General features: G+C 36.0%; 2 protein-coding genes and 1 non-coding gene across 4 annotated transcripts; 1 reads left to right on the forward strand and 2 right to left on the reverse strand.

Annotated features, from left to right (window-relative positions):
* Positions 1-522: 522 nt before the first annotated feature.
* cnot6b (CCR4-NOT transcription complex, subunit 6b) lies at positions 523-14,330 on the reverse strand. Its single transcript, XM_058798210.1, has 12 exons — positions 14,097-14,330; positions 12,832-12,953; positions 12,527-12,713; positions 11,766-11,851; positions 11,581-11,685; positions 11,273-11,341; positions 9,819-9,976; positions 9,312-9,466; positions 9,023-9,177; positions 8,055-8,288; positions 4,669-4,871; positions 523-4,326 (listed from the first exon to the last, which is right to left on the reverse strand). Exons 2-12 carry the CDS (start codon positions 12,941-12,943, stop codon positions 4,114-4,116), a joined length of 1,677 nt encoding a protein of 558 aa, XP_058654193.1. The 5' UTR covers positions 12,944-12,953; positions 14,097-14,330; the 3' UTR covers positions 523-4,113.
* A 776-nt stretch (positions 14,331-15,106) lies between these two features.
* On the reverse strand, positions 15,107-21,352 carry simc1 (SUMO interacting motifs containing 1). Of its 2 annotated transcripts, none has more exons than XM_058796993.1 (10): positions 20,970-21,352; positions 18,665-19,930; positions 17,644-17,894; positions 17,347-17,416; positions 17,083-17,246; positions 16,851-16,943; positions 16,127-16,258; positions 15,804-15,948; positions 15,624-15,708; positions 15,107-15,495 (listed from the first exon to the last, which is right to left on the reverse strand). In XM_058796993.1, exons 1-10 carry the CDS (start codon positions 21,096-21,098, stop codon positions 15,281-15,283), a joined length of 2,550 nt encoding a protein of 849 aa, XP_058652976.1. In that variant the 5' UTR covers positions 21,099-21,352; the 3' UTR covers positions 15,107-15,280. The 2 variants fall into 2 exon arrangements, with proteins under 2 accessions (XP_058652976.1, XP_058652977.1); XM_058796994.1 differs by lacking the exon at positions 20,970-21,352 and adding an exon at positions 20,228-20,530 and having other exon boundaries at positions 15,112-15,495.
* Positions 21,353-21,543: 191 nt separating this feature from the next.
* trnaa-ugc (transfer RNA alanine (anticodon UGC)) lies at positions 21,544-21,615 on the forward strand. Its single transcript has one exon. It is a non-coding gene; the product is annotated as a tRNA-Ala (tRNA).
* Positions 21,616-22,926: the final 1,311 nt, after the last annotated feature.

Raw genomic sequence — 22,926 nt, forward strand, 5'->3', positions numbered from 1 at the left:
AACAAAAATTAAAATAGGAAAAATATGCAATATGAAAATAATTTAAGAAAAAAAAATAAAAAATTGTTTTACAGAGAGAGAGGGGGAAAAAAAGATTTGGTTTTCAAAAAGCCTTTTTCCAAAAGGTACATCTGGAAAAAGGGGGGTCGTCTTATAATCGGGTCAATACGGTAAATAATTTTCTCTAACATTTTACTAAAATGGAAAAAAATAAAAAATAAAAAAATAACATGAAGGGACATTGATTACGTTCAAGTGTTGCTTAGAAGCATTTAGTTGTTAAAGCTTAAGGTCTATTTTGTGTTCTCGGCTGTGTTGTTCATCTGTTCTCAGATGTGTGGTTGTGGCCTGCTGTGGTCTTTCTGTTCACGTGGCACCACCTTGTGGATAAGATCTCATTAAGCATGGTAAGGAAAAGAAAACAAACCACTTGTGAAAGTGCCACAAAAAAACTATTAAAGCTTTAAGTGAATGAAAGTGGCCTGACAGACTAAAAGATAAATTAAGAGAAATTACAACAGGTCATGAAGCAGAAAGAATTTATTAATCAACCATAGATAGGAAAATACATTGGTGTAAAGGAACCTCTATGTACAGATCTCTAGAACTAAGAATACAGAGAACAGAGAGAAAATAGTTGTTTACCATCCTTTTCCAGAGATTTTTTTAAGAGCTGCCTTTTTTGGATTTTATTAAACATTCATTGAATATCGCAAAAACTTTTTTTTTTTAAATTATGGATGTGTATCTCTGCTGGCTTTATCTTGAATGGTAAACAAGAGTTGATCCCATGTACTACATGATGGCTCATGACGGTATGTACAGTGTTAGTCACAGAGAAACTACTACAAAAGGTCATTGGCCTCTACGAAACAAGTGTTTGAGGTAAAAATCAAAAAGGTCCAGCTAATCTAACAATTTTATTGCAGCAGGTTTTCAGTATTAAAAAAACCAAGGCTGGAAAAGTATGTTATAATAATAAAGGGTAAAACCGAAAGCAAGCAAGAGGTAATGAAAACTAAAAGATGGAAGGACAGTTAAGAAAGACTTGCTCCATTAATTCCACAGTTTCTCAGTTTAAGAATGGATGTTGAATGTGTAATATTAAAATTAATTTTTTTTTTTTTTGTTAATGTTTTTGTCTAGGAAGGATGAATCCGAAAACAATTTTGTTTCCATTACCAATATTATTTTCTAGCACTTTAAGCAGCAATCTTATCACTGATTGAAATGCACAGATATCAAGTCATATACTTTATACCATACATTTTAATTTAAGCAAGACGCCATCTCCGACAACACCTGGTGTCAAACAGCTCTCCATCACGACAATAAACGTCATAAAAACTAGTCTACTAACAAGCAGGACGCTCTAAAGGTTTAACATTATCGATCTGAGGGCACCAACTTCACATCCTTCTACCATTCAGTCAGAGTAGCAAATATGTTCTAGGACCAATAATCAATGTTAAGAATTGTGAAACGGATCATTAAACAAAAAGAAACACCAATGATGCAGGAGAATTCATTATACACACACACACACACAACACAATTCATTTGTTTTGTAGAAAGGAAATATGCAATACACATTTTATTCACACTTTACAAAAAAGCTAACCTCATTTCTACTATAATACCATAAACAATTCATAGTCACTTAAGACAAAACAAAACGCTGAAGAATATTGTGAAGAGGCCCCAAATAACAAAAGACTGCTCTGGTTCATACTGCTAAAACATAGCAAGACGTAAAAGCGATACTGCTGCATAGTTGAAAGAAACCGATTTGTGACATGTTGAACGTGTGATGTCATCAGTTTAGTGAACCAAAATACATTAAGTGCTAAACACCTAACTACAAATAGACCACTACCAGACATTATTTACAAGTCTTAGAGATGATCATTTGGTCCAAAGACTCCGAACTAAAGGTTGTGGAGATCGTTTCAAAAATTAAAATCCCACACGGAAATACCAGATGTGGGAAATCTAACTCTTATAATTGGCTTTAGAAGAACACATCGAACTGGCACTACACAGGAAAGATTATGGCCATGTAATATGAATATGACAATTAAGTATACCGGATTATACACAGCCTGGACTTTAAAATGTTTGGTGTTGTTGCAAAAATTATGAACACTTAGAAATTTGGAAAAAAAATTAATAATATATATATACTAAATAACTAAAGATCAAAACATTCTTAATACCTGATTTCTTAAGACTCTTCGATCTTAGGAACATAAAGATACACTGATAGCATAACGCAATCTAAAAAGAAACTACTGAACATCCACCACTTTTTTAAAACACCAGTGTTTGGGGAGTTGCTCACCGAAGAGTTAGCAAAACAGATACACAGTTGCACGATATATAGGAATGGCAGGAGTATTACTGACTTGACTTCACATAGACAGATGGCATATTACGGAGCTTCACGATTCCCCTCCCTTTATGTATATGACAGCAAGCTTGAGATGAATGATTGGATGGAAAAGAAAAGCATGTACTCCGAGATTTACAAAAGAAAATAAGTTACTAGAGTAAAAAAAAAAAAAAAGTGCAAAATGAGCAATGAGTGCAAAAGTATGGCAGCGAGAACCAGGAACAACCTCTTTGTCTTTTTTACTAGCTGGTAAGTTTTGATTAATTCTGATAAAAATGTAGTTTACAATACAATCTTTTTAATTTTCTGAATTTGGATCATAATTTATTCTTAGTACAAAAAGAAAAAAAAAACTTTTTTTTTAAAAAGTATTCTTGCATGTGGCTCATATACAATCAAGTCAAGCCTAAATCTGTCCGTTTATATATATTTGATTCAATTTTGTACAAAGACCAGGGAGAACCCCTCTGATACAATATAGAAGGTGGTTGCAGCTAGGACAGAACATTACTAGCCTTAAGAACAGTGCTACAGATCTTTCCAGGATGTGTATGTGTGTGTAATGAGAGGATGAAAAGGTATGGGAAATCCTTTTCGACCCAATAAGTGAGAAATCGCTGGTTAAAAGACTCCCTGGTTAGTCTTATATAAAACCTCCCTTTCTAATAAAAACCTCCTGTTTGTAACCACAGTGAGATTAAGCGCAGTTTAAATTATTCACATAGCCTGTCGTACAAAGAAAAAAAGAGAGCCTGCCTCCATAGAACGGGTTAAAACAATAGTGTGCAAAAAGCAGTGCCGCTGAATCGAGACATCTAAAATAATTTGGTTTACTTTTAGAACGATTAAGCTCACACCTTTCCAACTCCCACCTAAAGGGGAGAGAGAGAGAGAGAGAAAGACAAATAAGTGCTTTTTATGTTGTCTAAGCTTGTTAAAAACATTCTATAACAGTGCCCTCGCTTAGTACGTCTAAAACGTTCTAAATATTGCACCATTGATGGGAGAATAAAAACATCAGGAGATGAAGCACCGATGTAAAGCGAGTTCCAGCACCGCACAAGTGGAAAAGCTCTCAGGGTTCCACTCTCCTTCCCAGTTGGGGACTGATTTTACTTCATGAATTTGGTCTGTAAAACACATTGGTCACTCATCCAAAGGTGAGTTATGCAAGCGTGTATGAAATTAAATTCAACTGCAAGTCCAAGTGGAAAAAATTACTTCAAAGAACATGTTTAAATTGAGGCTGAATTCATAAAGGAAGAAAGGTTAATGCTTATTTGCAAGATCAGAATTGCAACAATGGCTGGTTTTTAAGTATTAAGGTCTGACCATAAAAGGAATTAAAACAAGTCTGCAATTTCTTTGAATGTGTGACCAAGTGAGTAACCCTCCTCTTACAGTTTGGACACATTTAAATGCACACAAGCTATGCCCAACAATTAAAAAAAAAAAAAAAAATTATGATAATATTTTAGCCTATGGGAGGGAATGATTCAACAAAAATACAAAAAGATCTACAGCTTAACAAATAGAAGAAACTCCCTGACAAACAGGAACATGTTGGACCCCAAAAAATAAAGATAGTAGAAAGAAAAAAAACTATATATATATATATATATATATATATATATATATGAATTGCTTAGAGGTTTTATCGTTTTTCAGAAAACTTATAAGAACTGTGACTCTGCAGCGCCATCAGTGGCCAGAAGGGCTCACTACCTGTGTCCAGCTAAGTGGACTCCATTGAGAAGGGGAGGATAAGGCAGGACCAACTCTAGTTGTGCAAACAGGGAGAAGTGATCTGAGGGGATGTGAGGGTGTGGGCAACCAAAGATATTGTTCTCAAGGAGCCAGTTTGTGTCCAAAGGCCCGAGGACGCCCAGCACGTTCAGTTGTGGTCTGGAGTAGAAGATGTAATCAATGACACCCTAAAAATTGGGTTTAAAAAAAAAAAAAGGGGAGTTGTGACTTGTGAGCATACATCATTGAATCACACAACAAGAGCCATTTTCATTCTTTCTGTTATGGTACACGGCAGAACAAGAAAAAACACAATGTGACATGTTTGCAATGTCAAGTAATTTTTCTGTCATAACTATAAGTGTAATACTGCACCTAGCATTTGAGGAACAAAAATAGGTACTATTTTTATCTAATGTAGAGATAATCTTTTAAAAAAAATTATTGTAAAATTGTCTTGGTACCAAAGTATTTGGCGTGGCTAGCTGTAAACTAAACAATGGCTGTCAATTTGAGCTCAATGTACTTACTCTGAAGTCAAAAGTGTAATTGGTATAAGGCATGAGCACGTTCTCGTAGGCACTCTTCAGCTTGAAACCATGCGTGATCGTCCCGTTTGATGTGCCGTTTTTGCCGTTGCAGTTGAAGTTGGTCAGGCTGTCACTGTAGCGCAGCTCCTTGAAGTCTTTGTGTGTGCAGTCCACCCCACCTGTGCTCAGGTACTCCACTACACCTAAGACCAGATTTGAAACTCATTAAACATGTCTGGCCCACATACCTGCATCTACTGCCTACCTACATCCAAAATAAGTTTGTTAACATAATATCTGCGTGTGTGTACAGTGTATATTTATAATTTATATAAAAATACACATACATGTATACATTTAAAGGGGTCATATGATGCGATTTCTTGTTCTCCTTTTCTGTAGTGTGTTATGTAGCTGTTTGTGCATGTATAAGATCTGCAGAGTTACAAAGCTCAAAGTCTCCCACAAAAGAATTTATTCCATCTAAAAGAGAAGGCTGATCAAGACCGGGCTAAAACGCCTCATTCAATCACGCCCCCACATGTCTACGTCACAATGTGGAAATATGCGCGTAATGCTGCCCAAATGTGCACGCAAAGAAAGAAGGTGTGGTTTCAGTAACTGCAGTACTGTTGATGCAGCCATGTCAGGGAGACACTGTTTCTATGCGAAAACAAAAGCACTTTATTTGGCCTTCCGAAAGTAGATTCAGTTAGGAATCATTGGTTAAGATTTATTTACAACAGAACAGCACAACCCAAATGTTCGAATTTGTGCAACGCATTTTATGGACGACAGTTTCGTGAACCTAGGAAAGTACAAGGCTGGCTGTGAACAAAGGCTATTTCTAAAAAAAAAAAAAAAAAAGGGTCAATTACGACTTTGCTATGACAATCTGGTGCTTCTGAATCAGGGACTGCAAGTATGTTTTGTTATTAGTTTAAGTATTTGCTATTAACTGTTCAAATGCAGAGTTTTGCGCAGCGTAGAGTAACGCTGTGTGTGTGTGTGTGTGGGGAACAGGGTCACATCACAGCGGAGTGAACAGCCTGTCAGAAATCATAGCACGTCAGCTGTCTTAACATCACTGTGTCTGTCACGCAACTCTGTTCCCCTCTCGGGCTTGAACTGATGGTAAAACTAACAACATCATTAACTGTCTTTATATTTACTTTGAAAGCTGAAGCTCGCGATAATTGTAAGGGGCGTTACATTTCCGACGTGTGCTTGTGGTGTTCGGCCAATCACAATGCACTGGGTCAACTGGCCAATCAGAACAGACTGCGCTTGTCGGAAGGAGGGGCTTTGTTGAAAGCGACGCGTTTGAGAGAGGCGGGGCATAGAGGACCTATAATAATGTACAGTATTTGAAAAATAATGTGTTTTTTGAACATTAAAGCACGTCAACATATTGTGTTACACCAAATGATCTTTAAAATAGCATTATATGACCTCTTTAAGAAAAATTGTTTATATATATTCATATTTGTTATAAATATATTTAATAAGTATATACATGTAAATTAGTGCTGTCAAATGATTAATCGCATGCACAACGTGGAGGCGAAGAACCAGCCGACATGCAGCGGAAGTGCATTCAAATCATTTAATGCACAGCTAGCCGTTGATTATCCCGTTTATGCCATGGTCATTTGCCAGAATTCACATATTAAAGATGTTAATAATATTTACGCTGCAATATTTGACCGGAATGATAAAAATGACGGTTATTTTCGTCTGTATTACTATTCAACTGTAACTGTATGTTACTATGATTAACAATGTTTATAGGAAGCGCATTAATATAGAACGTGATTAAACTGACCTGGAACTACCTGTGCAGTTAAACGAATTTAATCAACACCTGCCAGCCAATCAGAATCGAGTATTCAGACAGACCATGGCATAATTATGTTTACATAAATCCACACACATACAGTATATATTTACATGCATATACTGAATGTATGCGTTTTTATTAGGGCTGTGTATCACCAGCAAAGTCACGATACGATACGCATCAGAGGCCACGATACAGGACTGCACTGAATTTCACCTCAGAAGAATTTAGTAAAACAGCTGTCTTTCACATAGACTGACAAGGGAGTATACTTTAAAGGCTTGCGCAGTAAACTGTTTGCGAAATGGAGCTTTGTGCTCAAGTATCCTAACTCTCTCATTCGGCACAAATCCAAATATTCCATAATATTTCCATATTTGCGATGTAACGTATCTGAATGCTAAACTATTATTTATTATGTAAATTATAGGCTTTGTACTTCAGACGCGTTCCAACGGTGACACAGAGGCATGCGTGCTGATGTTTGGCTCACTGCATTTTATTTTTATAAAGTACCAACTGCGCTGTCAAGTAAGCAATGTTGGAACTGAAGTGTTTTGTGTGTGTGTGCCATATATATATATATTAATTTGCACTACTGTCTGTTCAAAATAAAAAGAAACTTTTTCCCGTTGTACCGAAATCGTATCAAACCATGACCCCCGAACCGAGGTAAGTACCGAACCGTGACATCTATGTACCGTGCCAACCCTATATTCTATTCATTTTTTTTTATGCTCTATTTATTAGGTTTTTTTGTTGTTTTTTTTTAGAAACCTCACACTTTTCTACTCCATTTTAAACGGTGTTCTTGTATTCAAATTAATCGCGGTCCACTGCTGCACACGTGCCACAATATCGATACAGAGACAGCTGTCGTATCGATGTATCAAACACAGCACTAGTTTTTATATATACATAAATACACATTACACAGTACACACACATTATGTAAACAAAAACTTATTTTGGATGGAATCGTTTGACAGCACTATTATAACACAACATAAAATCAAAAATCAACCTGATTTACTTTCTTAATAAATATCATTGGCCTTATTTTGTTTTGTGCTTGATCTTCTATAGATCTCTAAAATTAATTTTCTGCTGAATAGGGGCCCATGAAATCTGTTTTATTTATTTTTTCCATTTAAAATTTCCTGGATTCTGTTTTAATGATTAAAGTTTAGTAATCAAAATGCGTCTAATTAATTTCAAACACAAAACAATTGAACAACAATTTATTAATTTTAACAAAAATCTGTTTTAGGTCTGTATGCCTAATCAATTGAATTCATAAATCAACAATTTATTCATTTAAATTTGCACAATTCTGTAACATTCAGTATAATACTTTAAACTTTTTATGACTGGATTCCATGATTTCGTCCATGCTTTCCACATTGCTGAGGTAACCAAAAGCGTGTCACAATGAGCACTGTTAAACTCACAACAGTAAGTCATCTGCTTCAAGGGTCAAAAACTCTTCTATCAACACAAAACAGAAAACAAGACATCGTATGTCTGTGCCATTAAGTAGGCTTACCTGAGTCAGGAAGTGAGTTGAGGTCAGCACAAAGCACCAAAGGGATGCTGTTGGTTTCTCCAGACACAGAGGAGAGCTTCAGACTGCGGGAGGCTTTGTCTATGATATTCTTCACCTCTGACAGGAACATCATGGTCTGTACCAGCTTCACGTCAGGATATTCTGGGTCCCAGTGCATGTGAGCATTAGCCACTAGTAGGAGCTGTTTCTCCATAGCATGGACAGACTTACCTGCTGTAAAAAGATAGACAAGAATGTTTTATAAAAGACATTTAAACAAAGATATTAAAAACAAATAACACATTAAAGACATAAAATATGACTGGATGAGCATAATGTAGCCTTCATTTAGGGTACTGAAATATACTGCAATACAATAAATGAAATATACAATAAATTACACTGTGGAAATACTTTGTCATTTTTGTCTTATAGCATTATATGAGATACACACACACTACTGTAATGCAGAAATACTTATATTTTTTATATTTTGCAACTCACATTATCCGTGAAGACTTCATTAGATTTACATTGCAATATGGTAAACGTCACTGAATAAATACTGTACTATGTTTTTGAAATGCATCCCAAGACTGCATTTATTTTACCAAAATAGTAATATTGTGAAATATTAAAATTCTTTTTAATGTAAATTCAGAATTTGGAAAGCGGATTCTTTTTTATTATTTGAAACAAAGTAAAAATCATTCATTTGACATCAATTTGTGTGTCCTTGCTGAATAAAAGTATTAATTTATTAAAGTAATTATTTTATTAATTATAAATACCATCATACTGGCCCAAAACTACACTAGTGTAAATTATTGTATAACCTTTTTTACAATATTACAGTACAAATTAACAGCAATGTTTTACGGTAAAGACACTCAGGGCAGGAAGGTGCTTAGTTGTCATAAAAATAATGTCACAATAGGAAAACAAAATCTCACAGTGCAGATACTCACATGACAATTCCATTATCTCCTTCTTTAGCTCCAGTAACACAGCCACCCCAATGTTGTCCTTGGTCATGACCCGATTCAGCATAGCCTCTGAGCCCTCTGAATTAGCCATAGCCAGTTGGTTAAACTCTACTGTGTGTTTCTGCACCATGCTGAACCTAACAGCAAAAAATTAATTAATTAATTAATTAATTATCCGGTTCCAAGTGTTCATTCAAAACAACACTAAAATAAACCTCCCAGACAGAGTCTGACAGCACACTTCTCAACCCTGGAGTGTTACTTCACTCACTTTTCAGTCTTGTAGAATATTGCACATCCATCTACATGTTTCCTGTCCGATTCAGACATGGTTCTGGCCCGGGATTTTGGGCTGAAGAATCCATCATATCCCTGTTTACTCAGCTCCACAAGGAAGTAGTTGTAATACTGCTCTGTCTCCACTTCCTGTGCATGACACAGCAAACTAAGTGACTCAAACAGTGCTGTAGGGGATTACATGCATTGACTATTCAGAGCTACCTGTTGTGCATCACTGAACTAAAAAAAGTGACCTTTAAAGGAACACAGCACAAGGAGAGCACTTCATCTGTTAGGACAGGCATACTCTAATACACCAAAAGGTTATCAGTGGCTTATTACGTGAAATAAACATAAGTATTTTAAAATACATTAAACGTATTACAGTTATGACACGCTTTAAAGCACTTTAAAGACTGACAAGCATTTTTGGCAGGTCTGAGATGTTCCTGTAAAAGAAAATTTACGACAACATTTAGGCTTGCATAAGTTCTTTTACCTGTAAGCTGATAACGTCTGCATTGCAGCTGAGGATCTCCTGCATAATGGACTTTTTCCTGTAGCTCCAGTTAAGGGCCCAGGATGGGCAGTAGCCGTAGAGCTGACGTGTGGCGTACTTATCACACAGCACGTTGTAGCACATTACAGTTAACAGGGCTTGTGAAGCAAAGAGGAGAAAGAAGGATCAGGAAAAGTGTCCCTAAATTTTGAATTATGTTCCACTATTCAGGGATTTATGCTTACTTTTCTTTTTAGGAGCGCTTGTGCTCCTAATTTAAAAATATTTAGGAGCATCTTCTAATCAATAATCCTGATAAAAAAAAAATTTACCTTCCCATTACGAGGTGATATTTGACTCCATAAAGTGATTTAGAGGGAATTTCGTTTTTAGCTTTTCAATGGTATTTTTCTAACTAAAAAAAGAATTAAAAGTATGTCATCTTTTATGTCAGATTCAAAAAAATATATATTTATAAGCTTTTTAAAATTTCTAATTAAAACAACAGAATAAAAACAAGTAGAATAAGAATAAGTTACTAATCAAATGAAACCAGTATTTATGAAATAAATTTGTACTAAAGAGGTGGCACAGAAGAACACACAAGTGGCTTGTAGGTGTATTTTCATACGTTTAATGAGACCCAGAGGTCGCATGAGTGCAATTAAATTCATAAATTCATGTTAAGGTTAATGTTTTAAATATAAAATTTTGAATATAGAAATATTAAATGATTTAAATAACAGAAAAGATACTTTAAAATTTAAACAAACTGCCAGCAGGTGGAGGTAAGTCACTTATTTTATCACTGAATCATTCATTCAATTGGTTTGTTGTTCATTCAGGAACAAAGTATGTGACTGTCTTTATGAATGGGTAATTGAATCATTGACTCACTAGATTAATTTTAAAAAACGCAGTTCATTCATAAAACGAAACATCACTGTGTTTGAATGGAGATGAGCAGCAGCTCAGCTGTTACTTTTTTTTTTTTTCGTTTGACGAAAGAGCAAAATAAAGCAATAATGTTGTAGTCAATAAAAGTCAATTAGTATTAACTTCTTGTTTAATTTTGTATTAAATCAATATCACATTTTCAAACTCCCTTAATAATCATTAAAAGCTGTCACTCATCTTAGTTCATTGCGATCTCACAAAACTCCATTAAAATCAACGAAGCTCCTTACACTGCACAATGAATCTCTTATTTATACTCTGTTTGTTATAATGAAAGGATACGTCTGTGATACATTACTCAAAGCTGCAAAAACACGTTGTAAGTAGAACGTTAGAAACCTTTGAAGCTCCCTCAGCGCAAACACAAATATGCCGATTGGGTCAGTCGCACAGGTGCTCCTAAATATTTTTTCATAGTCGCACGAAGTAGTTTTCAGTCACAGATGCGACTGAAATGGTCACACTGTAGAGCCCTGCTATTGTTAAAGAACAACTACCTGTTGGTCTTGTTCTTTCAGGCTCCTGCAGCACAATCCAGGACCTAGACGGAGGTGGCTCTGTTGGGACTGAGAAGGCAAAGCATGTGTATTTCAGGTTAATAATTTGAACAGTCAAATAACACAGTCCTTGGAACATTTTGCATTAAGTCACCAAAAAAATCTTTAACAACATACTATGAATATTTGATAAATCGCTCATCACTAACAGTGAATATTATTAACTTTGGACAACAGTCCATGACATGACAGAAAAAAAAAAGAGACATGGACAGATCCTAAACAGTTAATTGGCCTGTGAAACCTACTGCGCTTGATAGCACCGTTAAGATTGTCCAAAAGGTAGCTTAGCAGTCGCCTGGTACCATCTGGCTCCTGGTAGAGGCTCATAATTTCTTGAGTAAGTGGATTGCCTGTAGAGACACCCAAAAAATCAGTAGGGAACATTCTCTACACATCGAGGATCTCAATCACCAGAACACTGACCACTCACCTTTTAACCCCAGTGTTTGTAACTGAAACAATTTCCCCAATTCGAATGGCAGAACCCGCAACTGGTTGTTATTTAAAAGCAGTTCCCTGTTGGAAACCATGAAACAAATGTTAACTAACAACACAACAATCAGCTGTGTGCTTGATGCTTAAAAAAAAAAACCTTCTCAATAAAATCTTTTGACTGATGCATTCTCAATTTTCACCTGATTTGTGATGACTAAATCGGGACTTTTTGGAACAATTAACACTATTTTTACAGCATTTGTTAATCTTTGCTAGCGTTAGTTATTACAAATAAAATTATTTATAATTGGTACATTTTGCATCCAACACAACACTTTTGACTTTAAAAATGTAGAAAATTGTTGAAATTAACTACAATTAATAAATGCTGTGAAAACACTGTTCATATTAACTAATTTAGTTCAAATAAAATGAAAAAGCAAATGAAACCATTTAAAAAGTGTGAACAAATTTTATGAAGTTTGAACTAACAAAGCAATTTCTGGGCGATAATGGTTGTTAAAACATTTTATTGACATTTGTAACATTGAGTTAAGGCCTGGAAATCACAGCTTTAAAATTCCCTGACATTTCCATGAATGTGGAAACCCTCTTGGGAGTGATCTAGTTTCATCAAGTGTGCTCATGAGAACGTTAAGGACCTTTTTCCATTTTTCCCCTCTGTATCGCAAATACATTAAATGGAACAAATGATCCATGGAAAGAATAATGCAGCTTTTGCTCCAAATAGCTCACCTGAGAGACACCATGTTGCCAAGCTCTGCTGGCAGGCTCCTGATCTTATTGGACGACAGGTCCAAGAACACAAGGTTGTGCAGCTTGGCAATTTCAGGTGGGATGCGTGAAAGGGAGTTGTCACTGAGGTGCAGAGCAGTGAGGTGCGTGAGCGACCAAAGGCCCGAGCTGAGACTCCGAACATTACCTGAGACATAAACAAATATTAATACAAATCTCTCTTTCTTTCTTTAATATGTTTCACTTTCGTTGCAGCAGTGATGTCAAGGTGAGATATCTATCAGAGGGTTTCCTTCAAGACATACCAGTTATTTCAAGCCCATCCCAGATGGATTTTTTCCCACTGTTTGCCTCCTCACTGGACATGATAGTGTACATCCGCCTGGCATCAGGCGGGTCATATTTCTCTTTGGGCATCCCTAGACCACTGTGGGGGACAAATACATAATCAGATTTATAAAACATAATTTTGCATGACATGATTTAACCTGTTTACAATCCAAACAAGAACACCATTTACACTTGTTTATTTTCTGAGAGATATAATATGTATAATGTTGTGCATATGCGAATACTAGACCTATATAGCATCTGCTGGATATTGTGTATTGTGATTGTTGCTGCTGTCTTGCAAGAAAATTTCCCCTTAAAAAGTTTAATTTTACTTTTTAAGGCCATGCCAGCATCAAGGCTATTTTTATGGCGATCTCTGAATAAATTATCCCTTAAAGTTTAAAAAAGTACTATAAACCACTCATCATCATCAATGTTTTTGCAGATAAATATTTTAGTGAGAACTTTGATACATTACCATGTAAACGTTTAAAATGTAAAAATGGTTTCACAAATGTTTTAATTTATATACAATATAATTAACATAAAAGAAAAATAAACAGGCAGCTAAATGACCTCGCTAACTGGAACTGTCAAAACAAACGTAACTTGATAACTACTACCTCCTTACAAGACCAAAACACACCTGTTACACACACACACACACTTCAACGCTAATTAGAATAGAAACAAGTCTAATAATGTTTAATCCTCATATGTATTCGATATTGCGCATGTCAAATGAAGCGGAAAGTAGAAATGCAACACAGCGTGCCAGCTAATAAACAACTAACGTTAGCTTTGTGCTATGCTAATGACCCAATTAAACTCATCAATATTCTAAAACGCGGCTTCCACAGTGACATAACATGAAATATCATGCTAGTCATACACTTTAAAAAAAATTAATAAGCATCTAATGCATCCGTTTACTAAAGAGGTAACGTAACGTTAATATTTTCTCACAGCTAACCTGACTTGCTATCAGCATTAGCCAGAGGCTGCTGAAGGTGCTGCATTCTAAATTATTTATATCTTAATTAACACGTGTTACGGGTTAAATACATTGATATTCAGGAAACACTGTGCACATGTTTTAAAAACAACAATTGTATATAACATTCTCTGCTTATGAACAAAGAGAAGCTAACTAGTGTAGCTATAGCTAACTTGGAAACAAATCCAAACGGGGCCTGCGATCTGCAAAAAATCTTTAGAAATAATGTTTCAGAATTACCTTCAATAGCATAACAACTCCTGAAGTCAGCTGTGTGTCTCACTTCGGCGTTAATTCATTCGTTCGTGTCGGCTGTGCAGCTACGGGAAGCAGCACAGCATCATGGCGGAGGGTTTTTGTGCAGCTGTTGTGCTGCTCTCCAAAACAAGGGTCCATGTGCCCATATCATGCTGTTCGTGGCTCAATCCCTGGTGAGCCGACCACACAGAACGCACCTGTGGTGCTCAGAAATATTGTCTAGATATGCAGCTCTTTAGGATTTGAGACAGTCATTCTTAGCCTACCAATTTATTCCTGATGTTGTCTATTTTTGTTGTAAACCAAACTGATGTAGCATGTGATTTTTCCTTTTTATCAAACTTTATATTTCTTTTTACGTAAGAGATCATTTGTACTGAATGTGCAGGAAATTATTGTTCTGGTATTATTAGGTTCTGATGCAGCTTTGAGCTATTATTTTGCCATTAATTTAATAATTAACAATAATTAAGTGAATAAGTAAAAAAATAAATAAAATCTTAATTTTCTTCCTGTTGAGGGATTAAATAAATTATGATTTGGGTACCCAGAATTTGGGCAAACTATCCTTTTCTGTACACAAAACCATATAAAGCTTTCATTATTTTATTCCTAAATAGAAGTTAAATGCCACACAACTTTTTGAAAATTTTAGAAGCAGATGCACAGGAATAAATACAAGAAAATTGTCTAACAAAAATTCCACACACTTATATAGTTTGCGACTCATGTTTTAATGCAATGTTTAAAAGCAATTCCCAGTGAAGATTGCATAACTGAAACGTATTAAAATATAATTTGCATGCTATAGCAGTGTCCGGGATTCTATTTTTGTTGGACTATTATCTTACTGTAAGACTATTATTTTACATATACATATATATATATATATATATATATATATATATACACACACACACACACACACACACACTAAATGTTTAATGACTTAAAGTAACACTGGATGTTATGTAACAGTTATGTGCTCCTGTAGATGAGACAGTAAATCCTGGATTTCCGTGGGGTGAGCATAATACTACTACTACAACTAATACTAATAACTGCTCTAGATTCGTTTGTGTAGTAAACAAACACGCAAATTGTATAAAAAATTAATTTATTTAAAAAATTGTCAAAACAAAGCTATTATAAAAGGTTTAATGACTTTAAATCACACTGGGCATGTCAGTTATGTGTTCTTGTAGTTGGGATAGTAAATCCTGCATTTCCACGGGAAGAGCATGGCCGATGTCATCCACTGCACGTGACAGGAAGGCACCTGTTGCCTCTTGCACTGCTGAGCATTTCACCTGATCTTCCTGTGTCCAGATCGGAGCATTTCTTTTAACAAAACGCTTTGTGATGGGGCGGCGCAGATGACCTAGGGAACAAAGGTTGTAAGTAAGGTTAATTAAAGACTACCATGTTAACCTTATTTGATTACTTGTCTTCTTTGTTATGTCTTATTATGTTATGTCTGTAAAAGCTGTGTTAGCACTAGTTTCCTACCTGTCACAACTTCTTCATAACTGAGCATCAGCATCCACAGAAGCTGAAGGAGTTCATCCCATTTTCTCCACTTCTCAGCTCCATCCTGGCACGCCATGCAGGAAAAGCATATGAGTTCAGCTGTTGTGTAGAATAAGAACGCATGTTTATTTGTAATGAAAAAGTGCAATGATATTTTACAGAGGGGTCTGGGGCCAGTGTGGAGCTCTTGAGGTAGTGTAGCAGCAAGTTTAGAGACATGGGCTGAGAACAAGTCTTATCCAGCAACCGCTTCAACAGCTCGCATCTCAGCAGCTTGCTATCCAGAGTCCTCAACAATAAAAGTCTAGCACACACAACGAGAAAAAAAAGCATAACTAGAAATGTACATAAATTACAATACAAACAGCAGCAAATCCTCGTCATTTTGAGAACATTCAGTAAAGATCTAATAATTGCAATATGTAAAACAATGCAAGCACTGATTATACTGGTTCTCTCTTCTTTTTTTTCCTTTTTTTTACCTTATCTTCCTGCAAGAATGCATTGGGTCAATACAATTGAAGAGCTCTTCTGAAATTTTTTCTAAATTGTAAGTGGGGTTCTTGTCCACCTCCAGGGCCAATGTTAACATCCTCTGAAGAGATAATACAATCCTGTAACAAAGTAAATGTCTCTATTTAGCAAAGGAAAGAACAATCCAAATAGTTTTTTTTTTTTCACAGACTGTTGTTGCACAGCAAAAATATATCACTGTTAGAAATGTTATGTTATACTACCGTTCAGTGTTTGCGGTCTGTAAGATTTTTTTCATGCTAATCAAGGCTGCATTCATTTGATCAAAAATACAGTAAAACAGGAAGAATGTTAATGTTAAAATGTTAAATGCATTCCTGTGATGGCAACACTGAATTTTCAGCAGCTATTACTCAAGGCCTCAGGGTCACATGATAACTGAGATTACACGATTCAGAAATTATTCTAATATTGTTGATTTGCTTCTCAAGAAACAATTCTTAAATATTATCAATCATGAAAGTATTTTTGCCGCTTAATATTTATGTGCTAATATGATCGTCTTTTTCAGGATTTTTATAAAGAACATTTATTTGCAATAGAAATATTTTTAACATTGAAAATGTTAATGCATTCTTGCTAAATAACAGTATTAATTTCTTTAAAGAAAATCTTACTGATTCCAAACTTTTGAACGGTAGTGTATAATGATTAAAAAAAAACTAAATTTACTTAAGATAGTTGTCCTCTTTCTTTGGATATTCCACATCTTTTGAGTGGTTCACTGACTCCTTTGCAGCATTCGTCAACCAACGTATTATATCCCTAAGAACAAGAATCACAATAATAATTACATATATTAAATGAAATAATTATTACATAAATAATATTGAGCCAAATTAAAACCCAATTGCAAATTTTGGGCTTAAATAAAAAAGCTCCAGCAATAATGAGTGTAACTCACTTGACTTGCCCAACTGTTTCATTGCCACATGAAAGCATCTTCTTTGCAACAGAGTGATGAAGACACTGACTCCTGAGTTTAAAATGAAAATCATCTTCTAAAACCTGCAACACGTATTGCAGGAGCAGGTACTGGACCTCCGTCCGCAACCTCCAAGTGTCATCCTTAAGAATAATTAAGCGTGCAATGTTGAAAAAATAAAAGCATTACTTCATATTATTTTTAATATTACGTAAAATTACTTAAAGTTCCAGATGTATCTACCTTTTCCTCCATAACTGACTTCATCAGTTCCCAATCCCATGGCACTGTCGAAGCATCCACAGGGTGGTATCTTAACATACAAAACAAACAACTTTAAAAACTAAAATTTATCATGAATAGTAAGTTCTACACATTGATTTTTTTTGTGAAGCGGGTGGATATTTCATGTTTCGGAGCACATGCACAACTTACCAGGCTACATTTCTGATTTACACTTGACTTTTTCATGAAAATTTAAATTGTTCACACTCCCATAACTGTTTTGAACCAAGTAGCTACAGCTGTGATTACACTCACCTCTGAGTCTTCATCAATAGGTTATAGGCCTCTACGACAAAAACATCAGGGCTTTGTGGGTTTAAGAGAATCTTCCTGAGCAGATGTGTCATAATATCCACCGGTGGGTAATACCGAGGCTGAATGAAGTCAAAGAGCAGCTGAAGAGTGCCTTCTGGGTAATTCTCCTCAATGGTGCTGTAGACCAAGCTAAGGCTCTGACGGCATAGAGGCTCAGCGGGACCATAGTGTTCATCTTCCTCATCGTCATCCTGTTAAGAACAGAAAATGACTGACTGAAATCTATTTCACTATGGATATTGTAGGATATTCACAAATATTTTGACATGTTCAGGGTGAGACTCAAGCGTGTGTCTGCAATTTTGGTCCTAAGGGCTGAAGTGAACACAAAAGACTGTATCATTCATGTTAAAATTATGAGACAACCACATTATCAATATTCTGTCTATTAAACAGATACTCCACCCAAAAATGAAATTCATTTACTCACCCCTCATGCCGTTCCAGATGTATATGACGTTTTCCCTTCAGATGAACATGAAGATTTTTAGAAAGATAATAAAATATCTGTGAGTCCATATGGGACCCCCAAAGTTAACACTGCAAAAACCATACAAAGTGAACACAATGATAACCTATACTACCCCAGTTGATGAATCAATGCCTTCTGAAGTGAAACAACAGGTTTGTGTAAGAACCGATGTATGCATGTTGTGAAACACAAGAAGTGACAGTCCTCTGTGCTTTCACGTCAGTTTCACATGGATTCTTTTTCTAAAAAACTTGTTTCTGTTCATCTGAAGAACAAAACGTCATATACAGTCATGGCCAAAAATATCAGCACCCTTGGTAAATATGATCAAAGATGGCTATGAAAATTAATCTGCATTGTTAATCCTTTTGATCTTTTATTTTTTTTTTAATTCACAAAAACCTAACCTTTCATTGGATAATAAGAATTTAAAATGGGGGGAAAAATCATTATGAAAGAAATGTTTTTCTGCATATCGAAGCATCTTACCATGTGTGGAACCGTTCCACTCAAGCGCCGATTTAATTTTTTGTACTGAGTCAGACAAATGTGTTGTCTATCTTCTGTGTTGTTTTCAGAAAGCTTTTTCTCCACATTATCCAGCACATTTTCATTGCCGTCATCACTGCTCGTCTCCCAAAGCCTGATGGGAGGGCTTTCTAGAGATCCTTCATCTAAATCATTTCTCTTTTGCTCTGTTCTCTCTGGAAAGTTTGGCGAGGAGGGCTGAGAAATGAAGAGGCTACTTGGTGAGCTCAGCGTTGACATATCAGGGGAATGTGCTGCTGTGTCACTGGCAAGAATCTCTGTGGATGTGGGACTGTTGGGTTTACTATGTCTAAACAAAAGTTCAGGGCTCCTGGGGGGCGATACCCAAGATGAGGTAGGTATGGAGGGGGACGAAGGCTCAGGATGAACCTGAGTACGTAGGTCCTCATTTTTGCTGATATTCATCGTTTCACCATCCTCTTTTAATGAAAGTGCATTGGATACTGATGCAGTATGAGTAGCAGAGGGTAGCTCTGAGGTTTGAAATAACTGTTGACTGTTGTATGTAAACATATTATTATCTTCAGACTTATTGGATGAATCCGAGAATATATAAGCATCTACCTCACTCGGACAGTAATATGGACTGTCAAGATTGTAAGGAGAGAGAACACCGTCTTCCGATCTCCGTAATGAGTCAAGATTGTCTTCTTGGTCTGCTTCTATGCTGCAGACAGCTGGTGTACTAAGCTGTGTGTCTTTAGTGTTCTGCGATACAATAGAGTCCTTTAATACTTCAGATTCATATTTGAACAGATTTTTATTTTTATCATTGGACCTGCAACGTTCCAAAGACTTATCCCAGCTCAGCTGCTCAGACAGCAAGCTTGAATTACAATTTGTGTCCTGATGCAAATAATCTTCTGTTCTTTGGAGCATGTCTGTGAGAGTGTTCTCCCGACTGAGTGACTTAGAGGCAACAGACTGCACACTGCTTCCTACAAAACACCCTGAATTAGCCACATCTTTGCCAACGCTGGTTTGAGATTGTGATTCTTGAGCTTTTCCAAAAGACACCGGTGTTACATGCACTTTCATGTCTCTGCTTTCTACTGACGGCAAAGTCGGCGATGGTTTCTGCATGTCAATATCACCAGGAGGATCATCTTCACTCAGATCTATAACTTCTAGGGAGGAGCGTGTATCTTTTCTTGAGCATCTTCGCCTTGGAAGGGTGAAGTTGTGGCCTGTGATATCGATGAGGACCTGAGACAAACAAATAATCAATAAAGTAGGTGAAACCAAAAGAAATAGTGATAGATCGATATGGACATTTCTATGACTTATGCCAGTATTGATAACTAGAGCAGGTAACTGATGGCCAAACAGACAATAGATCAAAGTTAAATATAATAACAATGGTTACCAAGCCTCCTTGAAAGAGTTCTTAATTTGCAACAATGGCCGACTGCTGTACCTAGGTATAACACCGATTTGTATGCAAATAAAAACATACGTAGATATTAAACATTGCTGAAACTTGAAATAATTGTATTAGCTTACTTGCACAGACCATGAAGAGAACGAATTCGAGCTCAGCTGAGAAACACAGGTTTCCCGGATGAGCGGTCAGTTAAACCACGACTGGCCAATCAGAATCGCTTATTCCAGAGAAAATTTATGTAGCCTAGCCTCGTGCCTGTGAAACTGGCTAATAGCAAACAAAACTCAAAATAATTCACTAAAATATTCACCAGTACCTGGTTGGTATTTATTTCTAACACAATGGAAAGCTAATAGGCTTTATGCTAAAACGTAACAATGTAACCTTTTAAACGGGCGTCAGTCGCTTTATTGATTAACATAGATTTAATATCAAAATAATTAAAAATGAAATCTAAAATAAAATAGATAGGCCTAACATGCAATAAAATATTATTTACTTGTATCCAAGTATTTAAATTATATTTATAAAGTTTTTGTTTTTGTTCTTGAAGGTTGTTGTGCTCTGTAAAGCGATATAAACCTCGAATCTCTTTTAAATATCTGGAGGTAACGTCAGATGTGCGCGTGCAGGCAGCAGCGACGGTTCGCGCGCGATGTATAAAAAGCAAAAACCACGTGCGGTTGGGAACAAGTGGAAGTTTACGTACACTCTAAACAAATGTGCTTTTTGCATATGTAAACCACATGAAGTTTCTCTTCTTCTGCGTAGGAACTGATAAGTGTGCAAGTGGTTAGAAAATAAGCAAACCATTGTGAGTCTACAGAAAAAAACTTCTTGAAAATAGTATGATAAACTTACAGGTGTGACTGGTAGCCATTGTGCTCGAATGAACGGAACTGCTTCTTCTCTCTCTTCATTATAACTGCTTATGACCTCTAAATCAGAGTCGTCGTCGCTGCCCGAGCTGACACAAATAATATCCTCCATAATCCTGCCTCACCCTGTCCCATTAGGCATGTTTGTGCTGACAGAGCACAGTCTTGAACAACAAAAAATAGCTCGTCCAGGAGAGAACATCAATCGTCAAGTTATTGTTGTTATCTACTGCTATCAAACAAGTCTCTACGAAAACAAATAATCACGTAGCTAAATGTCAATATCAATGGCACATAGGTGGACATGTTTTGGTTTACGAAGGAGGAACTTCCGCAAGTGAAATGCTGTCGGTTTATGCGGAAGTGTGTTGGATTCGTGGATTTACTGTCCACAGCGATTCGTTTGTGCCTCGAAATGCTGTTAGTTATGCTGTACGCAGCCATAGATAGCCGTCAGGCAACATTACATTTGTTTATGAGCTTTCAACCTTATTATGCATTGTCATATTGTATAGACCTGAGCGACATATTGCTTTTGTTTTGCTTGCGAAGCACATGGGGATGTAGCTCAGTGGTAGAGCGCATGCTTTGCATGTATGAGGCCCCGGGTTCAATCCCCGGCATCTCCACTTTTTTTTATTCTTCATCGTTTGTTTCCAATATAACATTGACTGTTGTCGAAAGTCACGCTGATTTCTATATTACTCTGTCAATTAAGATTTACATATTTATCCATTTATCAAAAGATTTATCTGAAAATCACAAGCAGGTTATTTTAAGAGACAATATTTAAAGCACATACTGTCAAATGCAAATGTGTGTGTGTGTGTGTGTGTATATAGTGTTAAAGTACCATTCAAAGGTTTGGGGTTGGTAAGATTTTTAAATGAAGTTTCACCAATGCATTTTTTTTTATTAAAAATACAGTAAACAGACTGGATGATGATCAGATCAGATCTCTGTGTGGAGCACTGGCTGTTGTCAGACTCCTTGTGCAAACAAAAATCTCACTTATTACAATATTAGATATTACAATTAATGGCAAAATGTAAATGTTTGGAAATGTAAACTGATATTTCCTACTGACACACTACAGAAAAATATAGAAATAACTAACCATTTTTTAACTGGTGAAAATGTTCTAATCATTTTAGCCATCACTGTATATATACTATTAAAACAAAATAATATAAACATTATTACAATACTGTTATGTATTACAATTTAGAATAGCTTTCAATAATTTTAATATATTTTTAAAATATAATTTATTCCTTTCAATTCTGAGTTTTCAGCTTATTTTTAGTTACTCCAGTCTTCAGTATCACACAGTATTCAGTATTCCTTCAGAAATCATTCTAATATGCTGCTCAAGAAACTTTTTTTAACAGTTGCGCCGCTTGATTATTTTTCAGGATTCTTTGATAAATAGATAGTTCAAAAGAACAGCATGTCCTTATACTGTCACTTTTGATTAAGTAAATGTGTCTGTGAACTATTAATTTCTTTTAAAAACAATCCTTACTGATCCCAAACTTTTAAACGGTGAAATACAATACTTTTCTTGAAACAGAAAGATGAGTGACTCACTGGGAGTCTATATTTTGCGGTATTAGTCAGAGGTGACCATAGTAAGAAATTCCAGTGCCATTCTTTGTGAGAGTGAAGCTGAGGCCCATGTCCTGAGCACACAATGAATATCTGTATTGCAGAGTTCCTCTGAAGGCATCTCAGTTGTCTTGGAGACAAGGAAGTTCACTTGGTCTTTTGTGGCTCTTGATGACTCTCTTATTGGAACACACACATCCATTCACAGATAAGGCACACATCCTGCCTTGTGCATCTTTCTAAAAATACAGTGAACACATCTGTCCCTCTTAGGCCGAACACTTTGACCTGCGGGTCAAAATCATCAGCAAGACAACAAGGCAATAATGCAT

The sequence above is a fragment of the Onychostoma macrolepis genome, chromosome 14, assembly GCF_012432095.1.
Source record: "Onychostoma macrolepis isolate SWU-2019 chromosome 14, ASM1243209v1, whole genome shotgun sequence".
Lineage (NCBI taxonomy): Eukaryota > Metazoa > Chordata > Actinopteri > Cypriniformes > Cyprinidae > Onychostoma > Onychostoma macrolepis.

What these genes read in the sequence shown, in the direction of transcription:
- cnot6b (XM_058798210.1), bottom strand. Translation starts at nt 12,943, where the DNA reads ATGCCCAAAGAGAAATATGACCCGCCTGATGCCAGGCGGATGTACACT. An exon ending in ATATTCTACAAGACTGAAAA is followed by an intron (nt 9,178 to 9,311) that starts GTGAGTGAAGTA and finishes TTTTGCTGTTAG; the next exon opens with GTTCAGCATGGTGCAGAAAC. An exon ending in GGAGATAATGGAATTGTCAT is followed by an intron (nt 8,289 to 9,022) that starts GTGAGTATCTGC and finishes ATCTTTTTACAG; the next exon opens with CAGGTAAGTCTGTCCATGCT.
- simc1 (XM_058796993.1), bottom strand. Translation starts at nt 21,098, where the DNA reads ATGGAGGATATTATTTGTGTCAGCTCGGGCAGCGACGACGACTCTGAT. An exon ending in CTATTGATGAAGACTCAGAG is followed by an intron (nt 17,417 to 17,643) that starts GTGAGTGTAATC and finishes TTGTATGTTAAG; the next exon opens with ATACCACCCTGTGGATGCTT. An exon ending in GAAACAGTTGGGCAAGTCAA is followed by an intron (nt 16,944 to 17,082) that starts GTGAGTTACACT and finishes TCTTGTTCTTAG; the next exon opens with GGATATAATACGTTGGTTGA.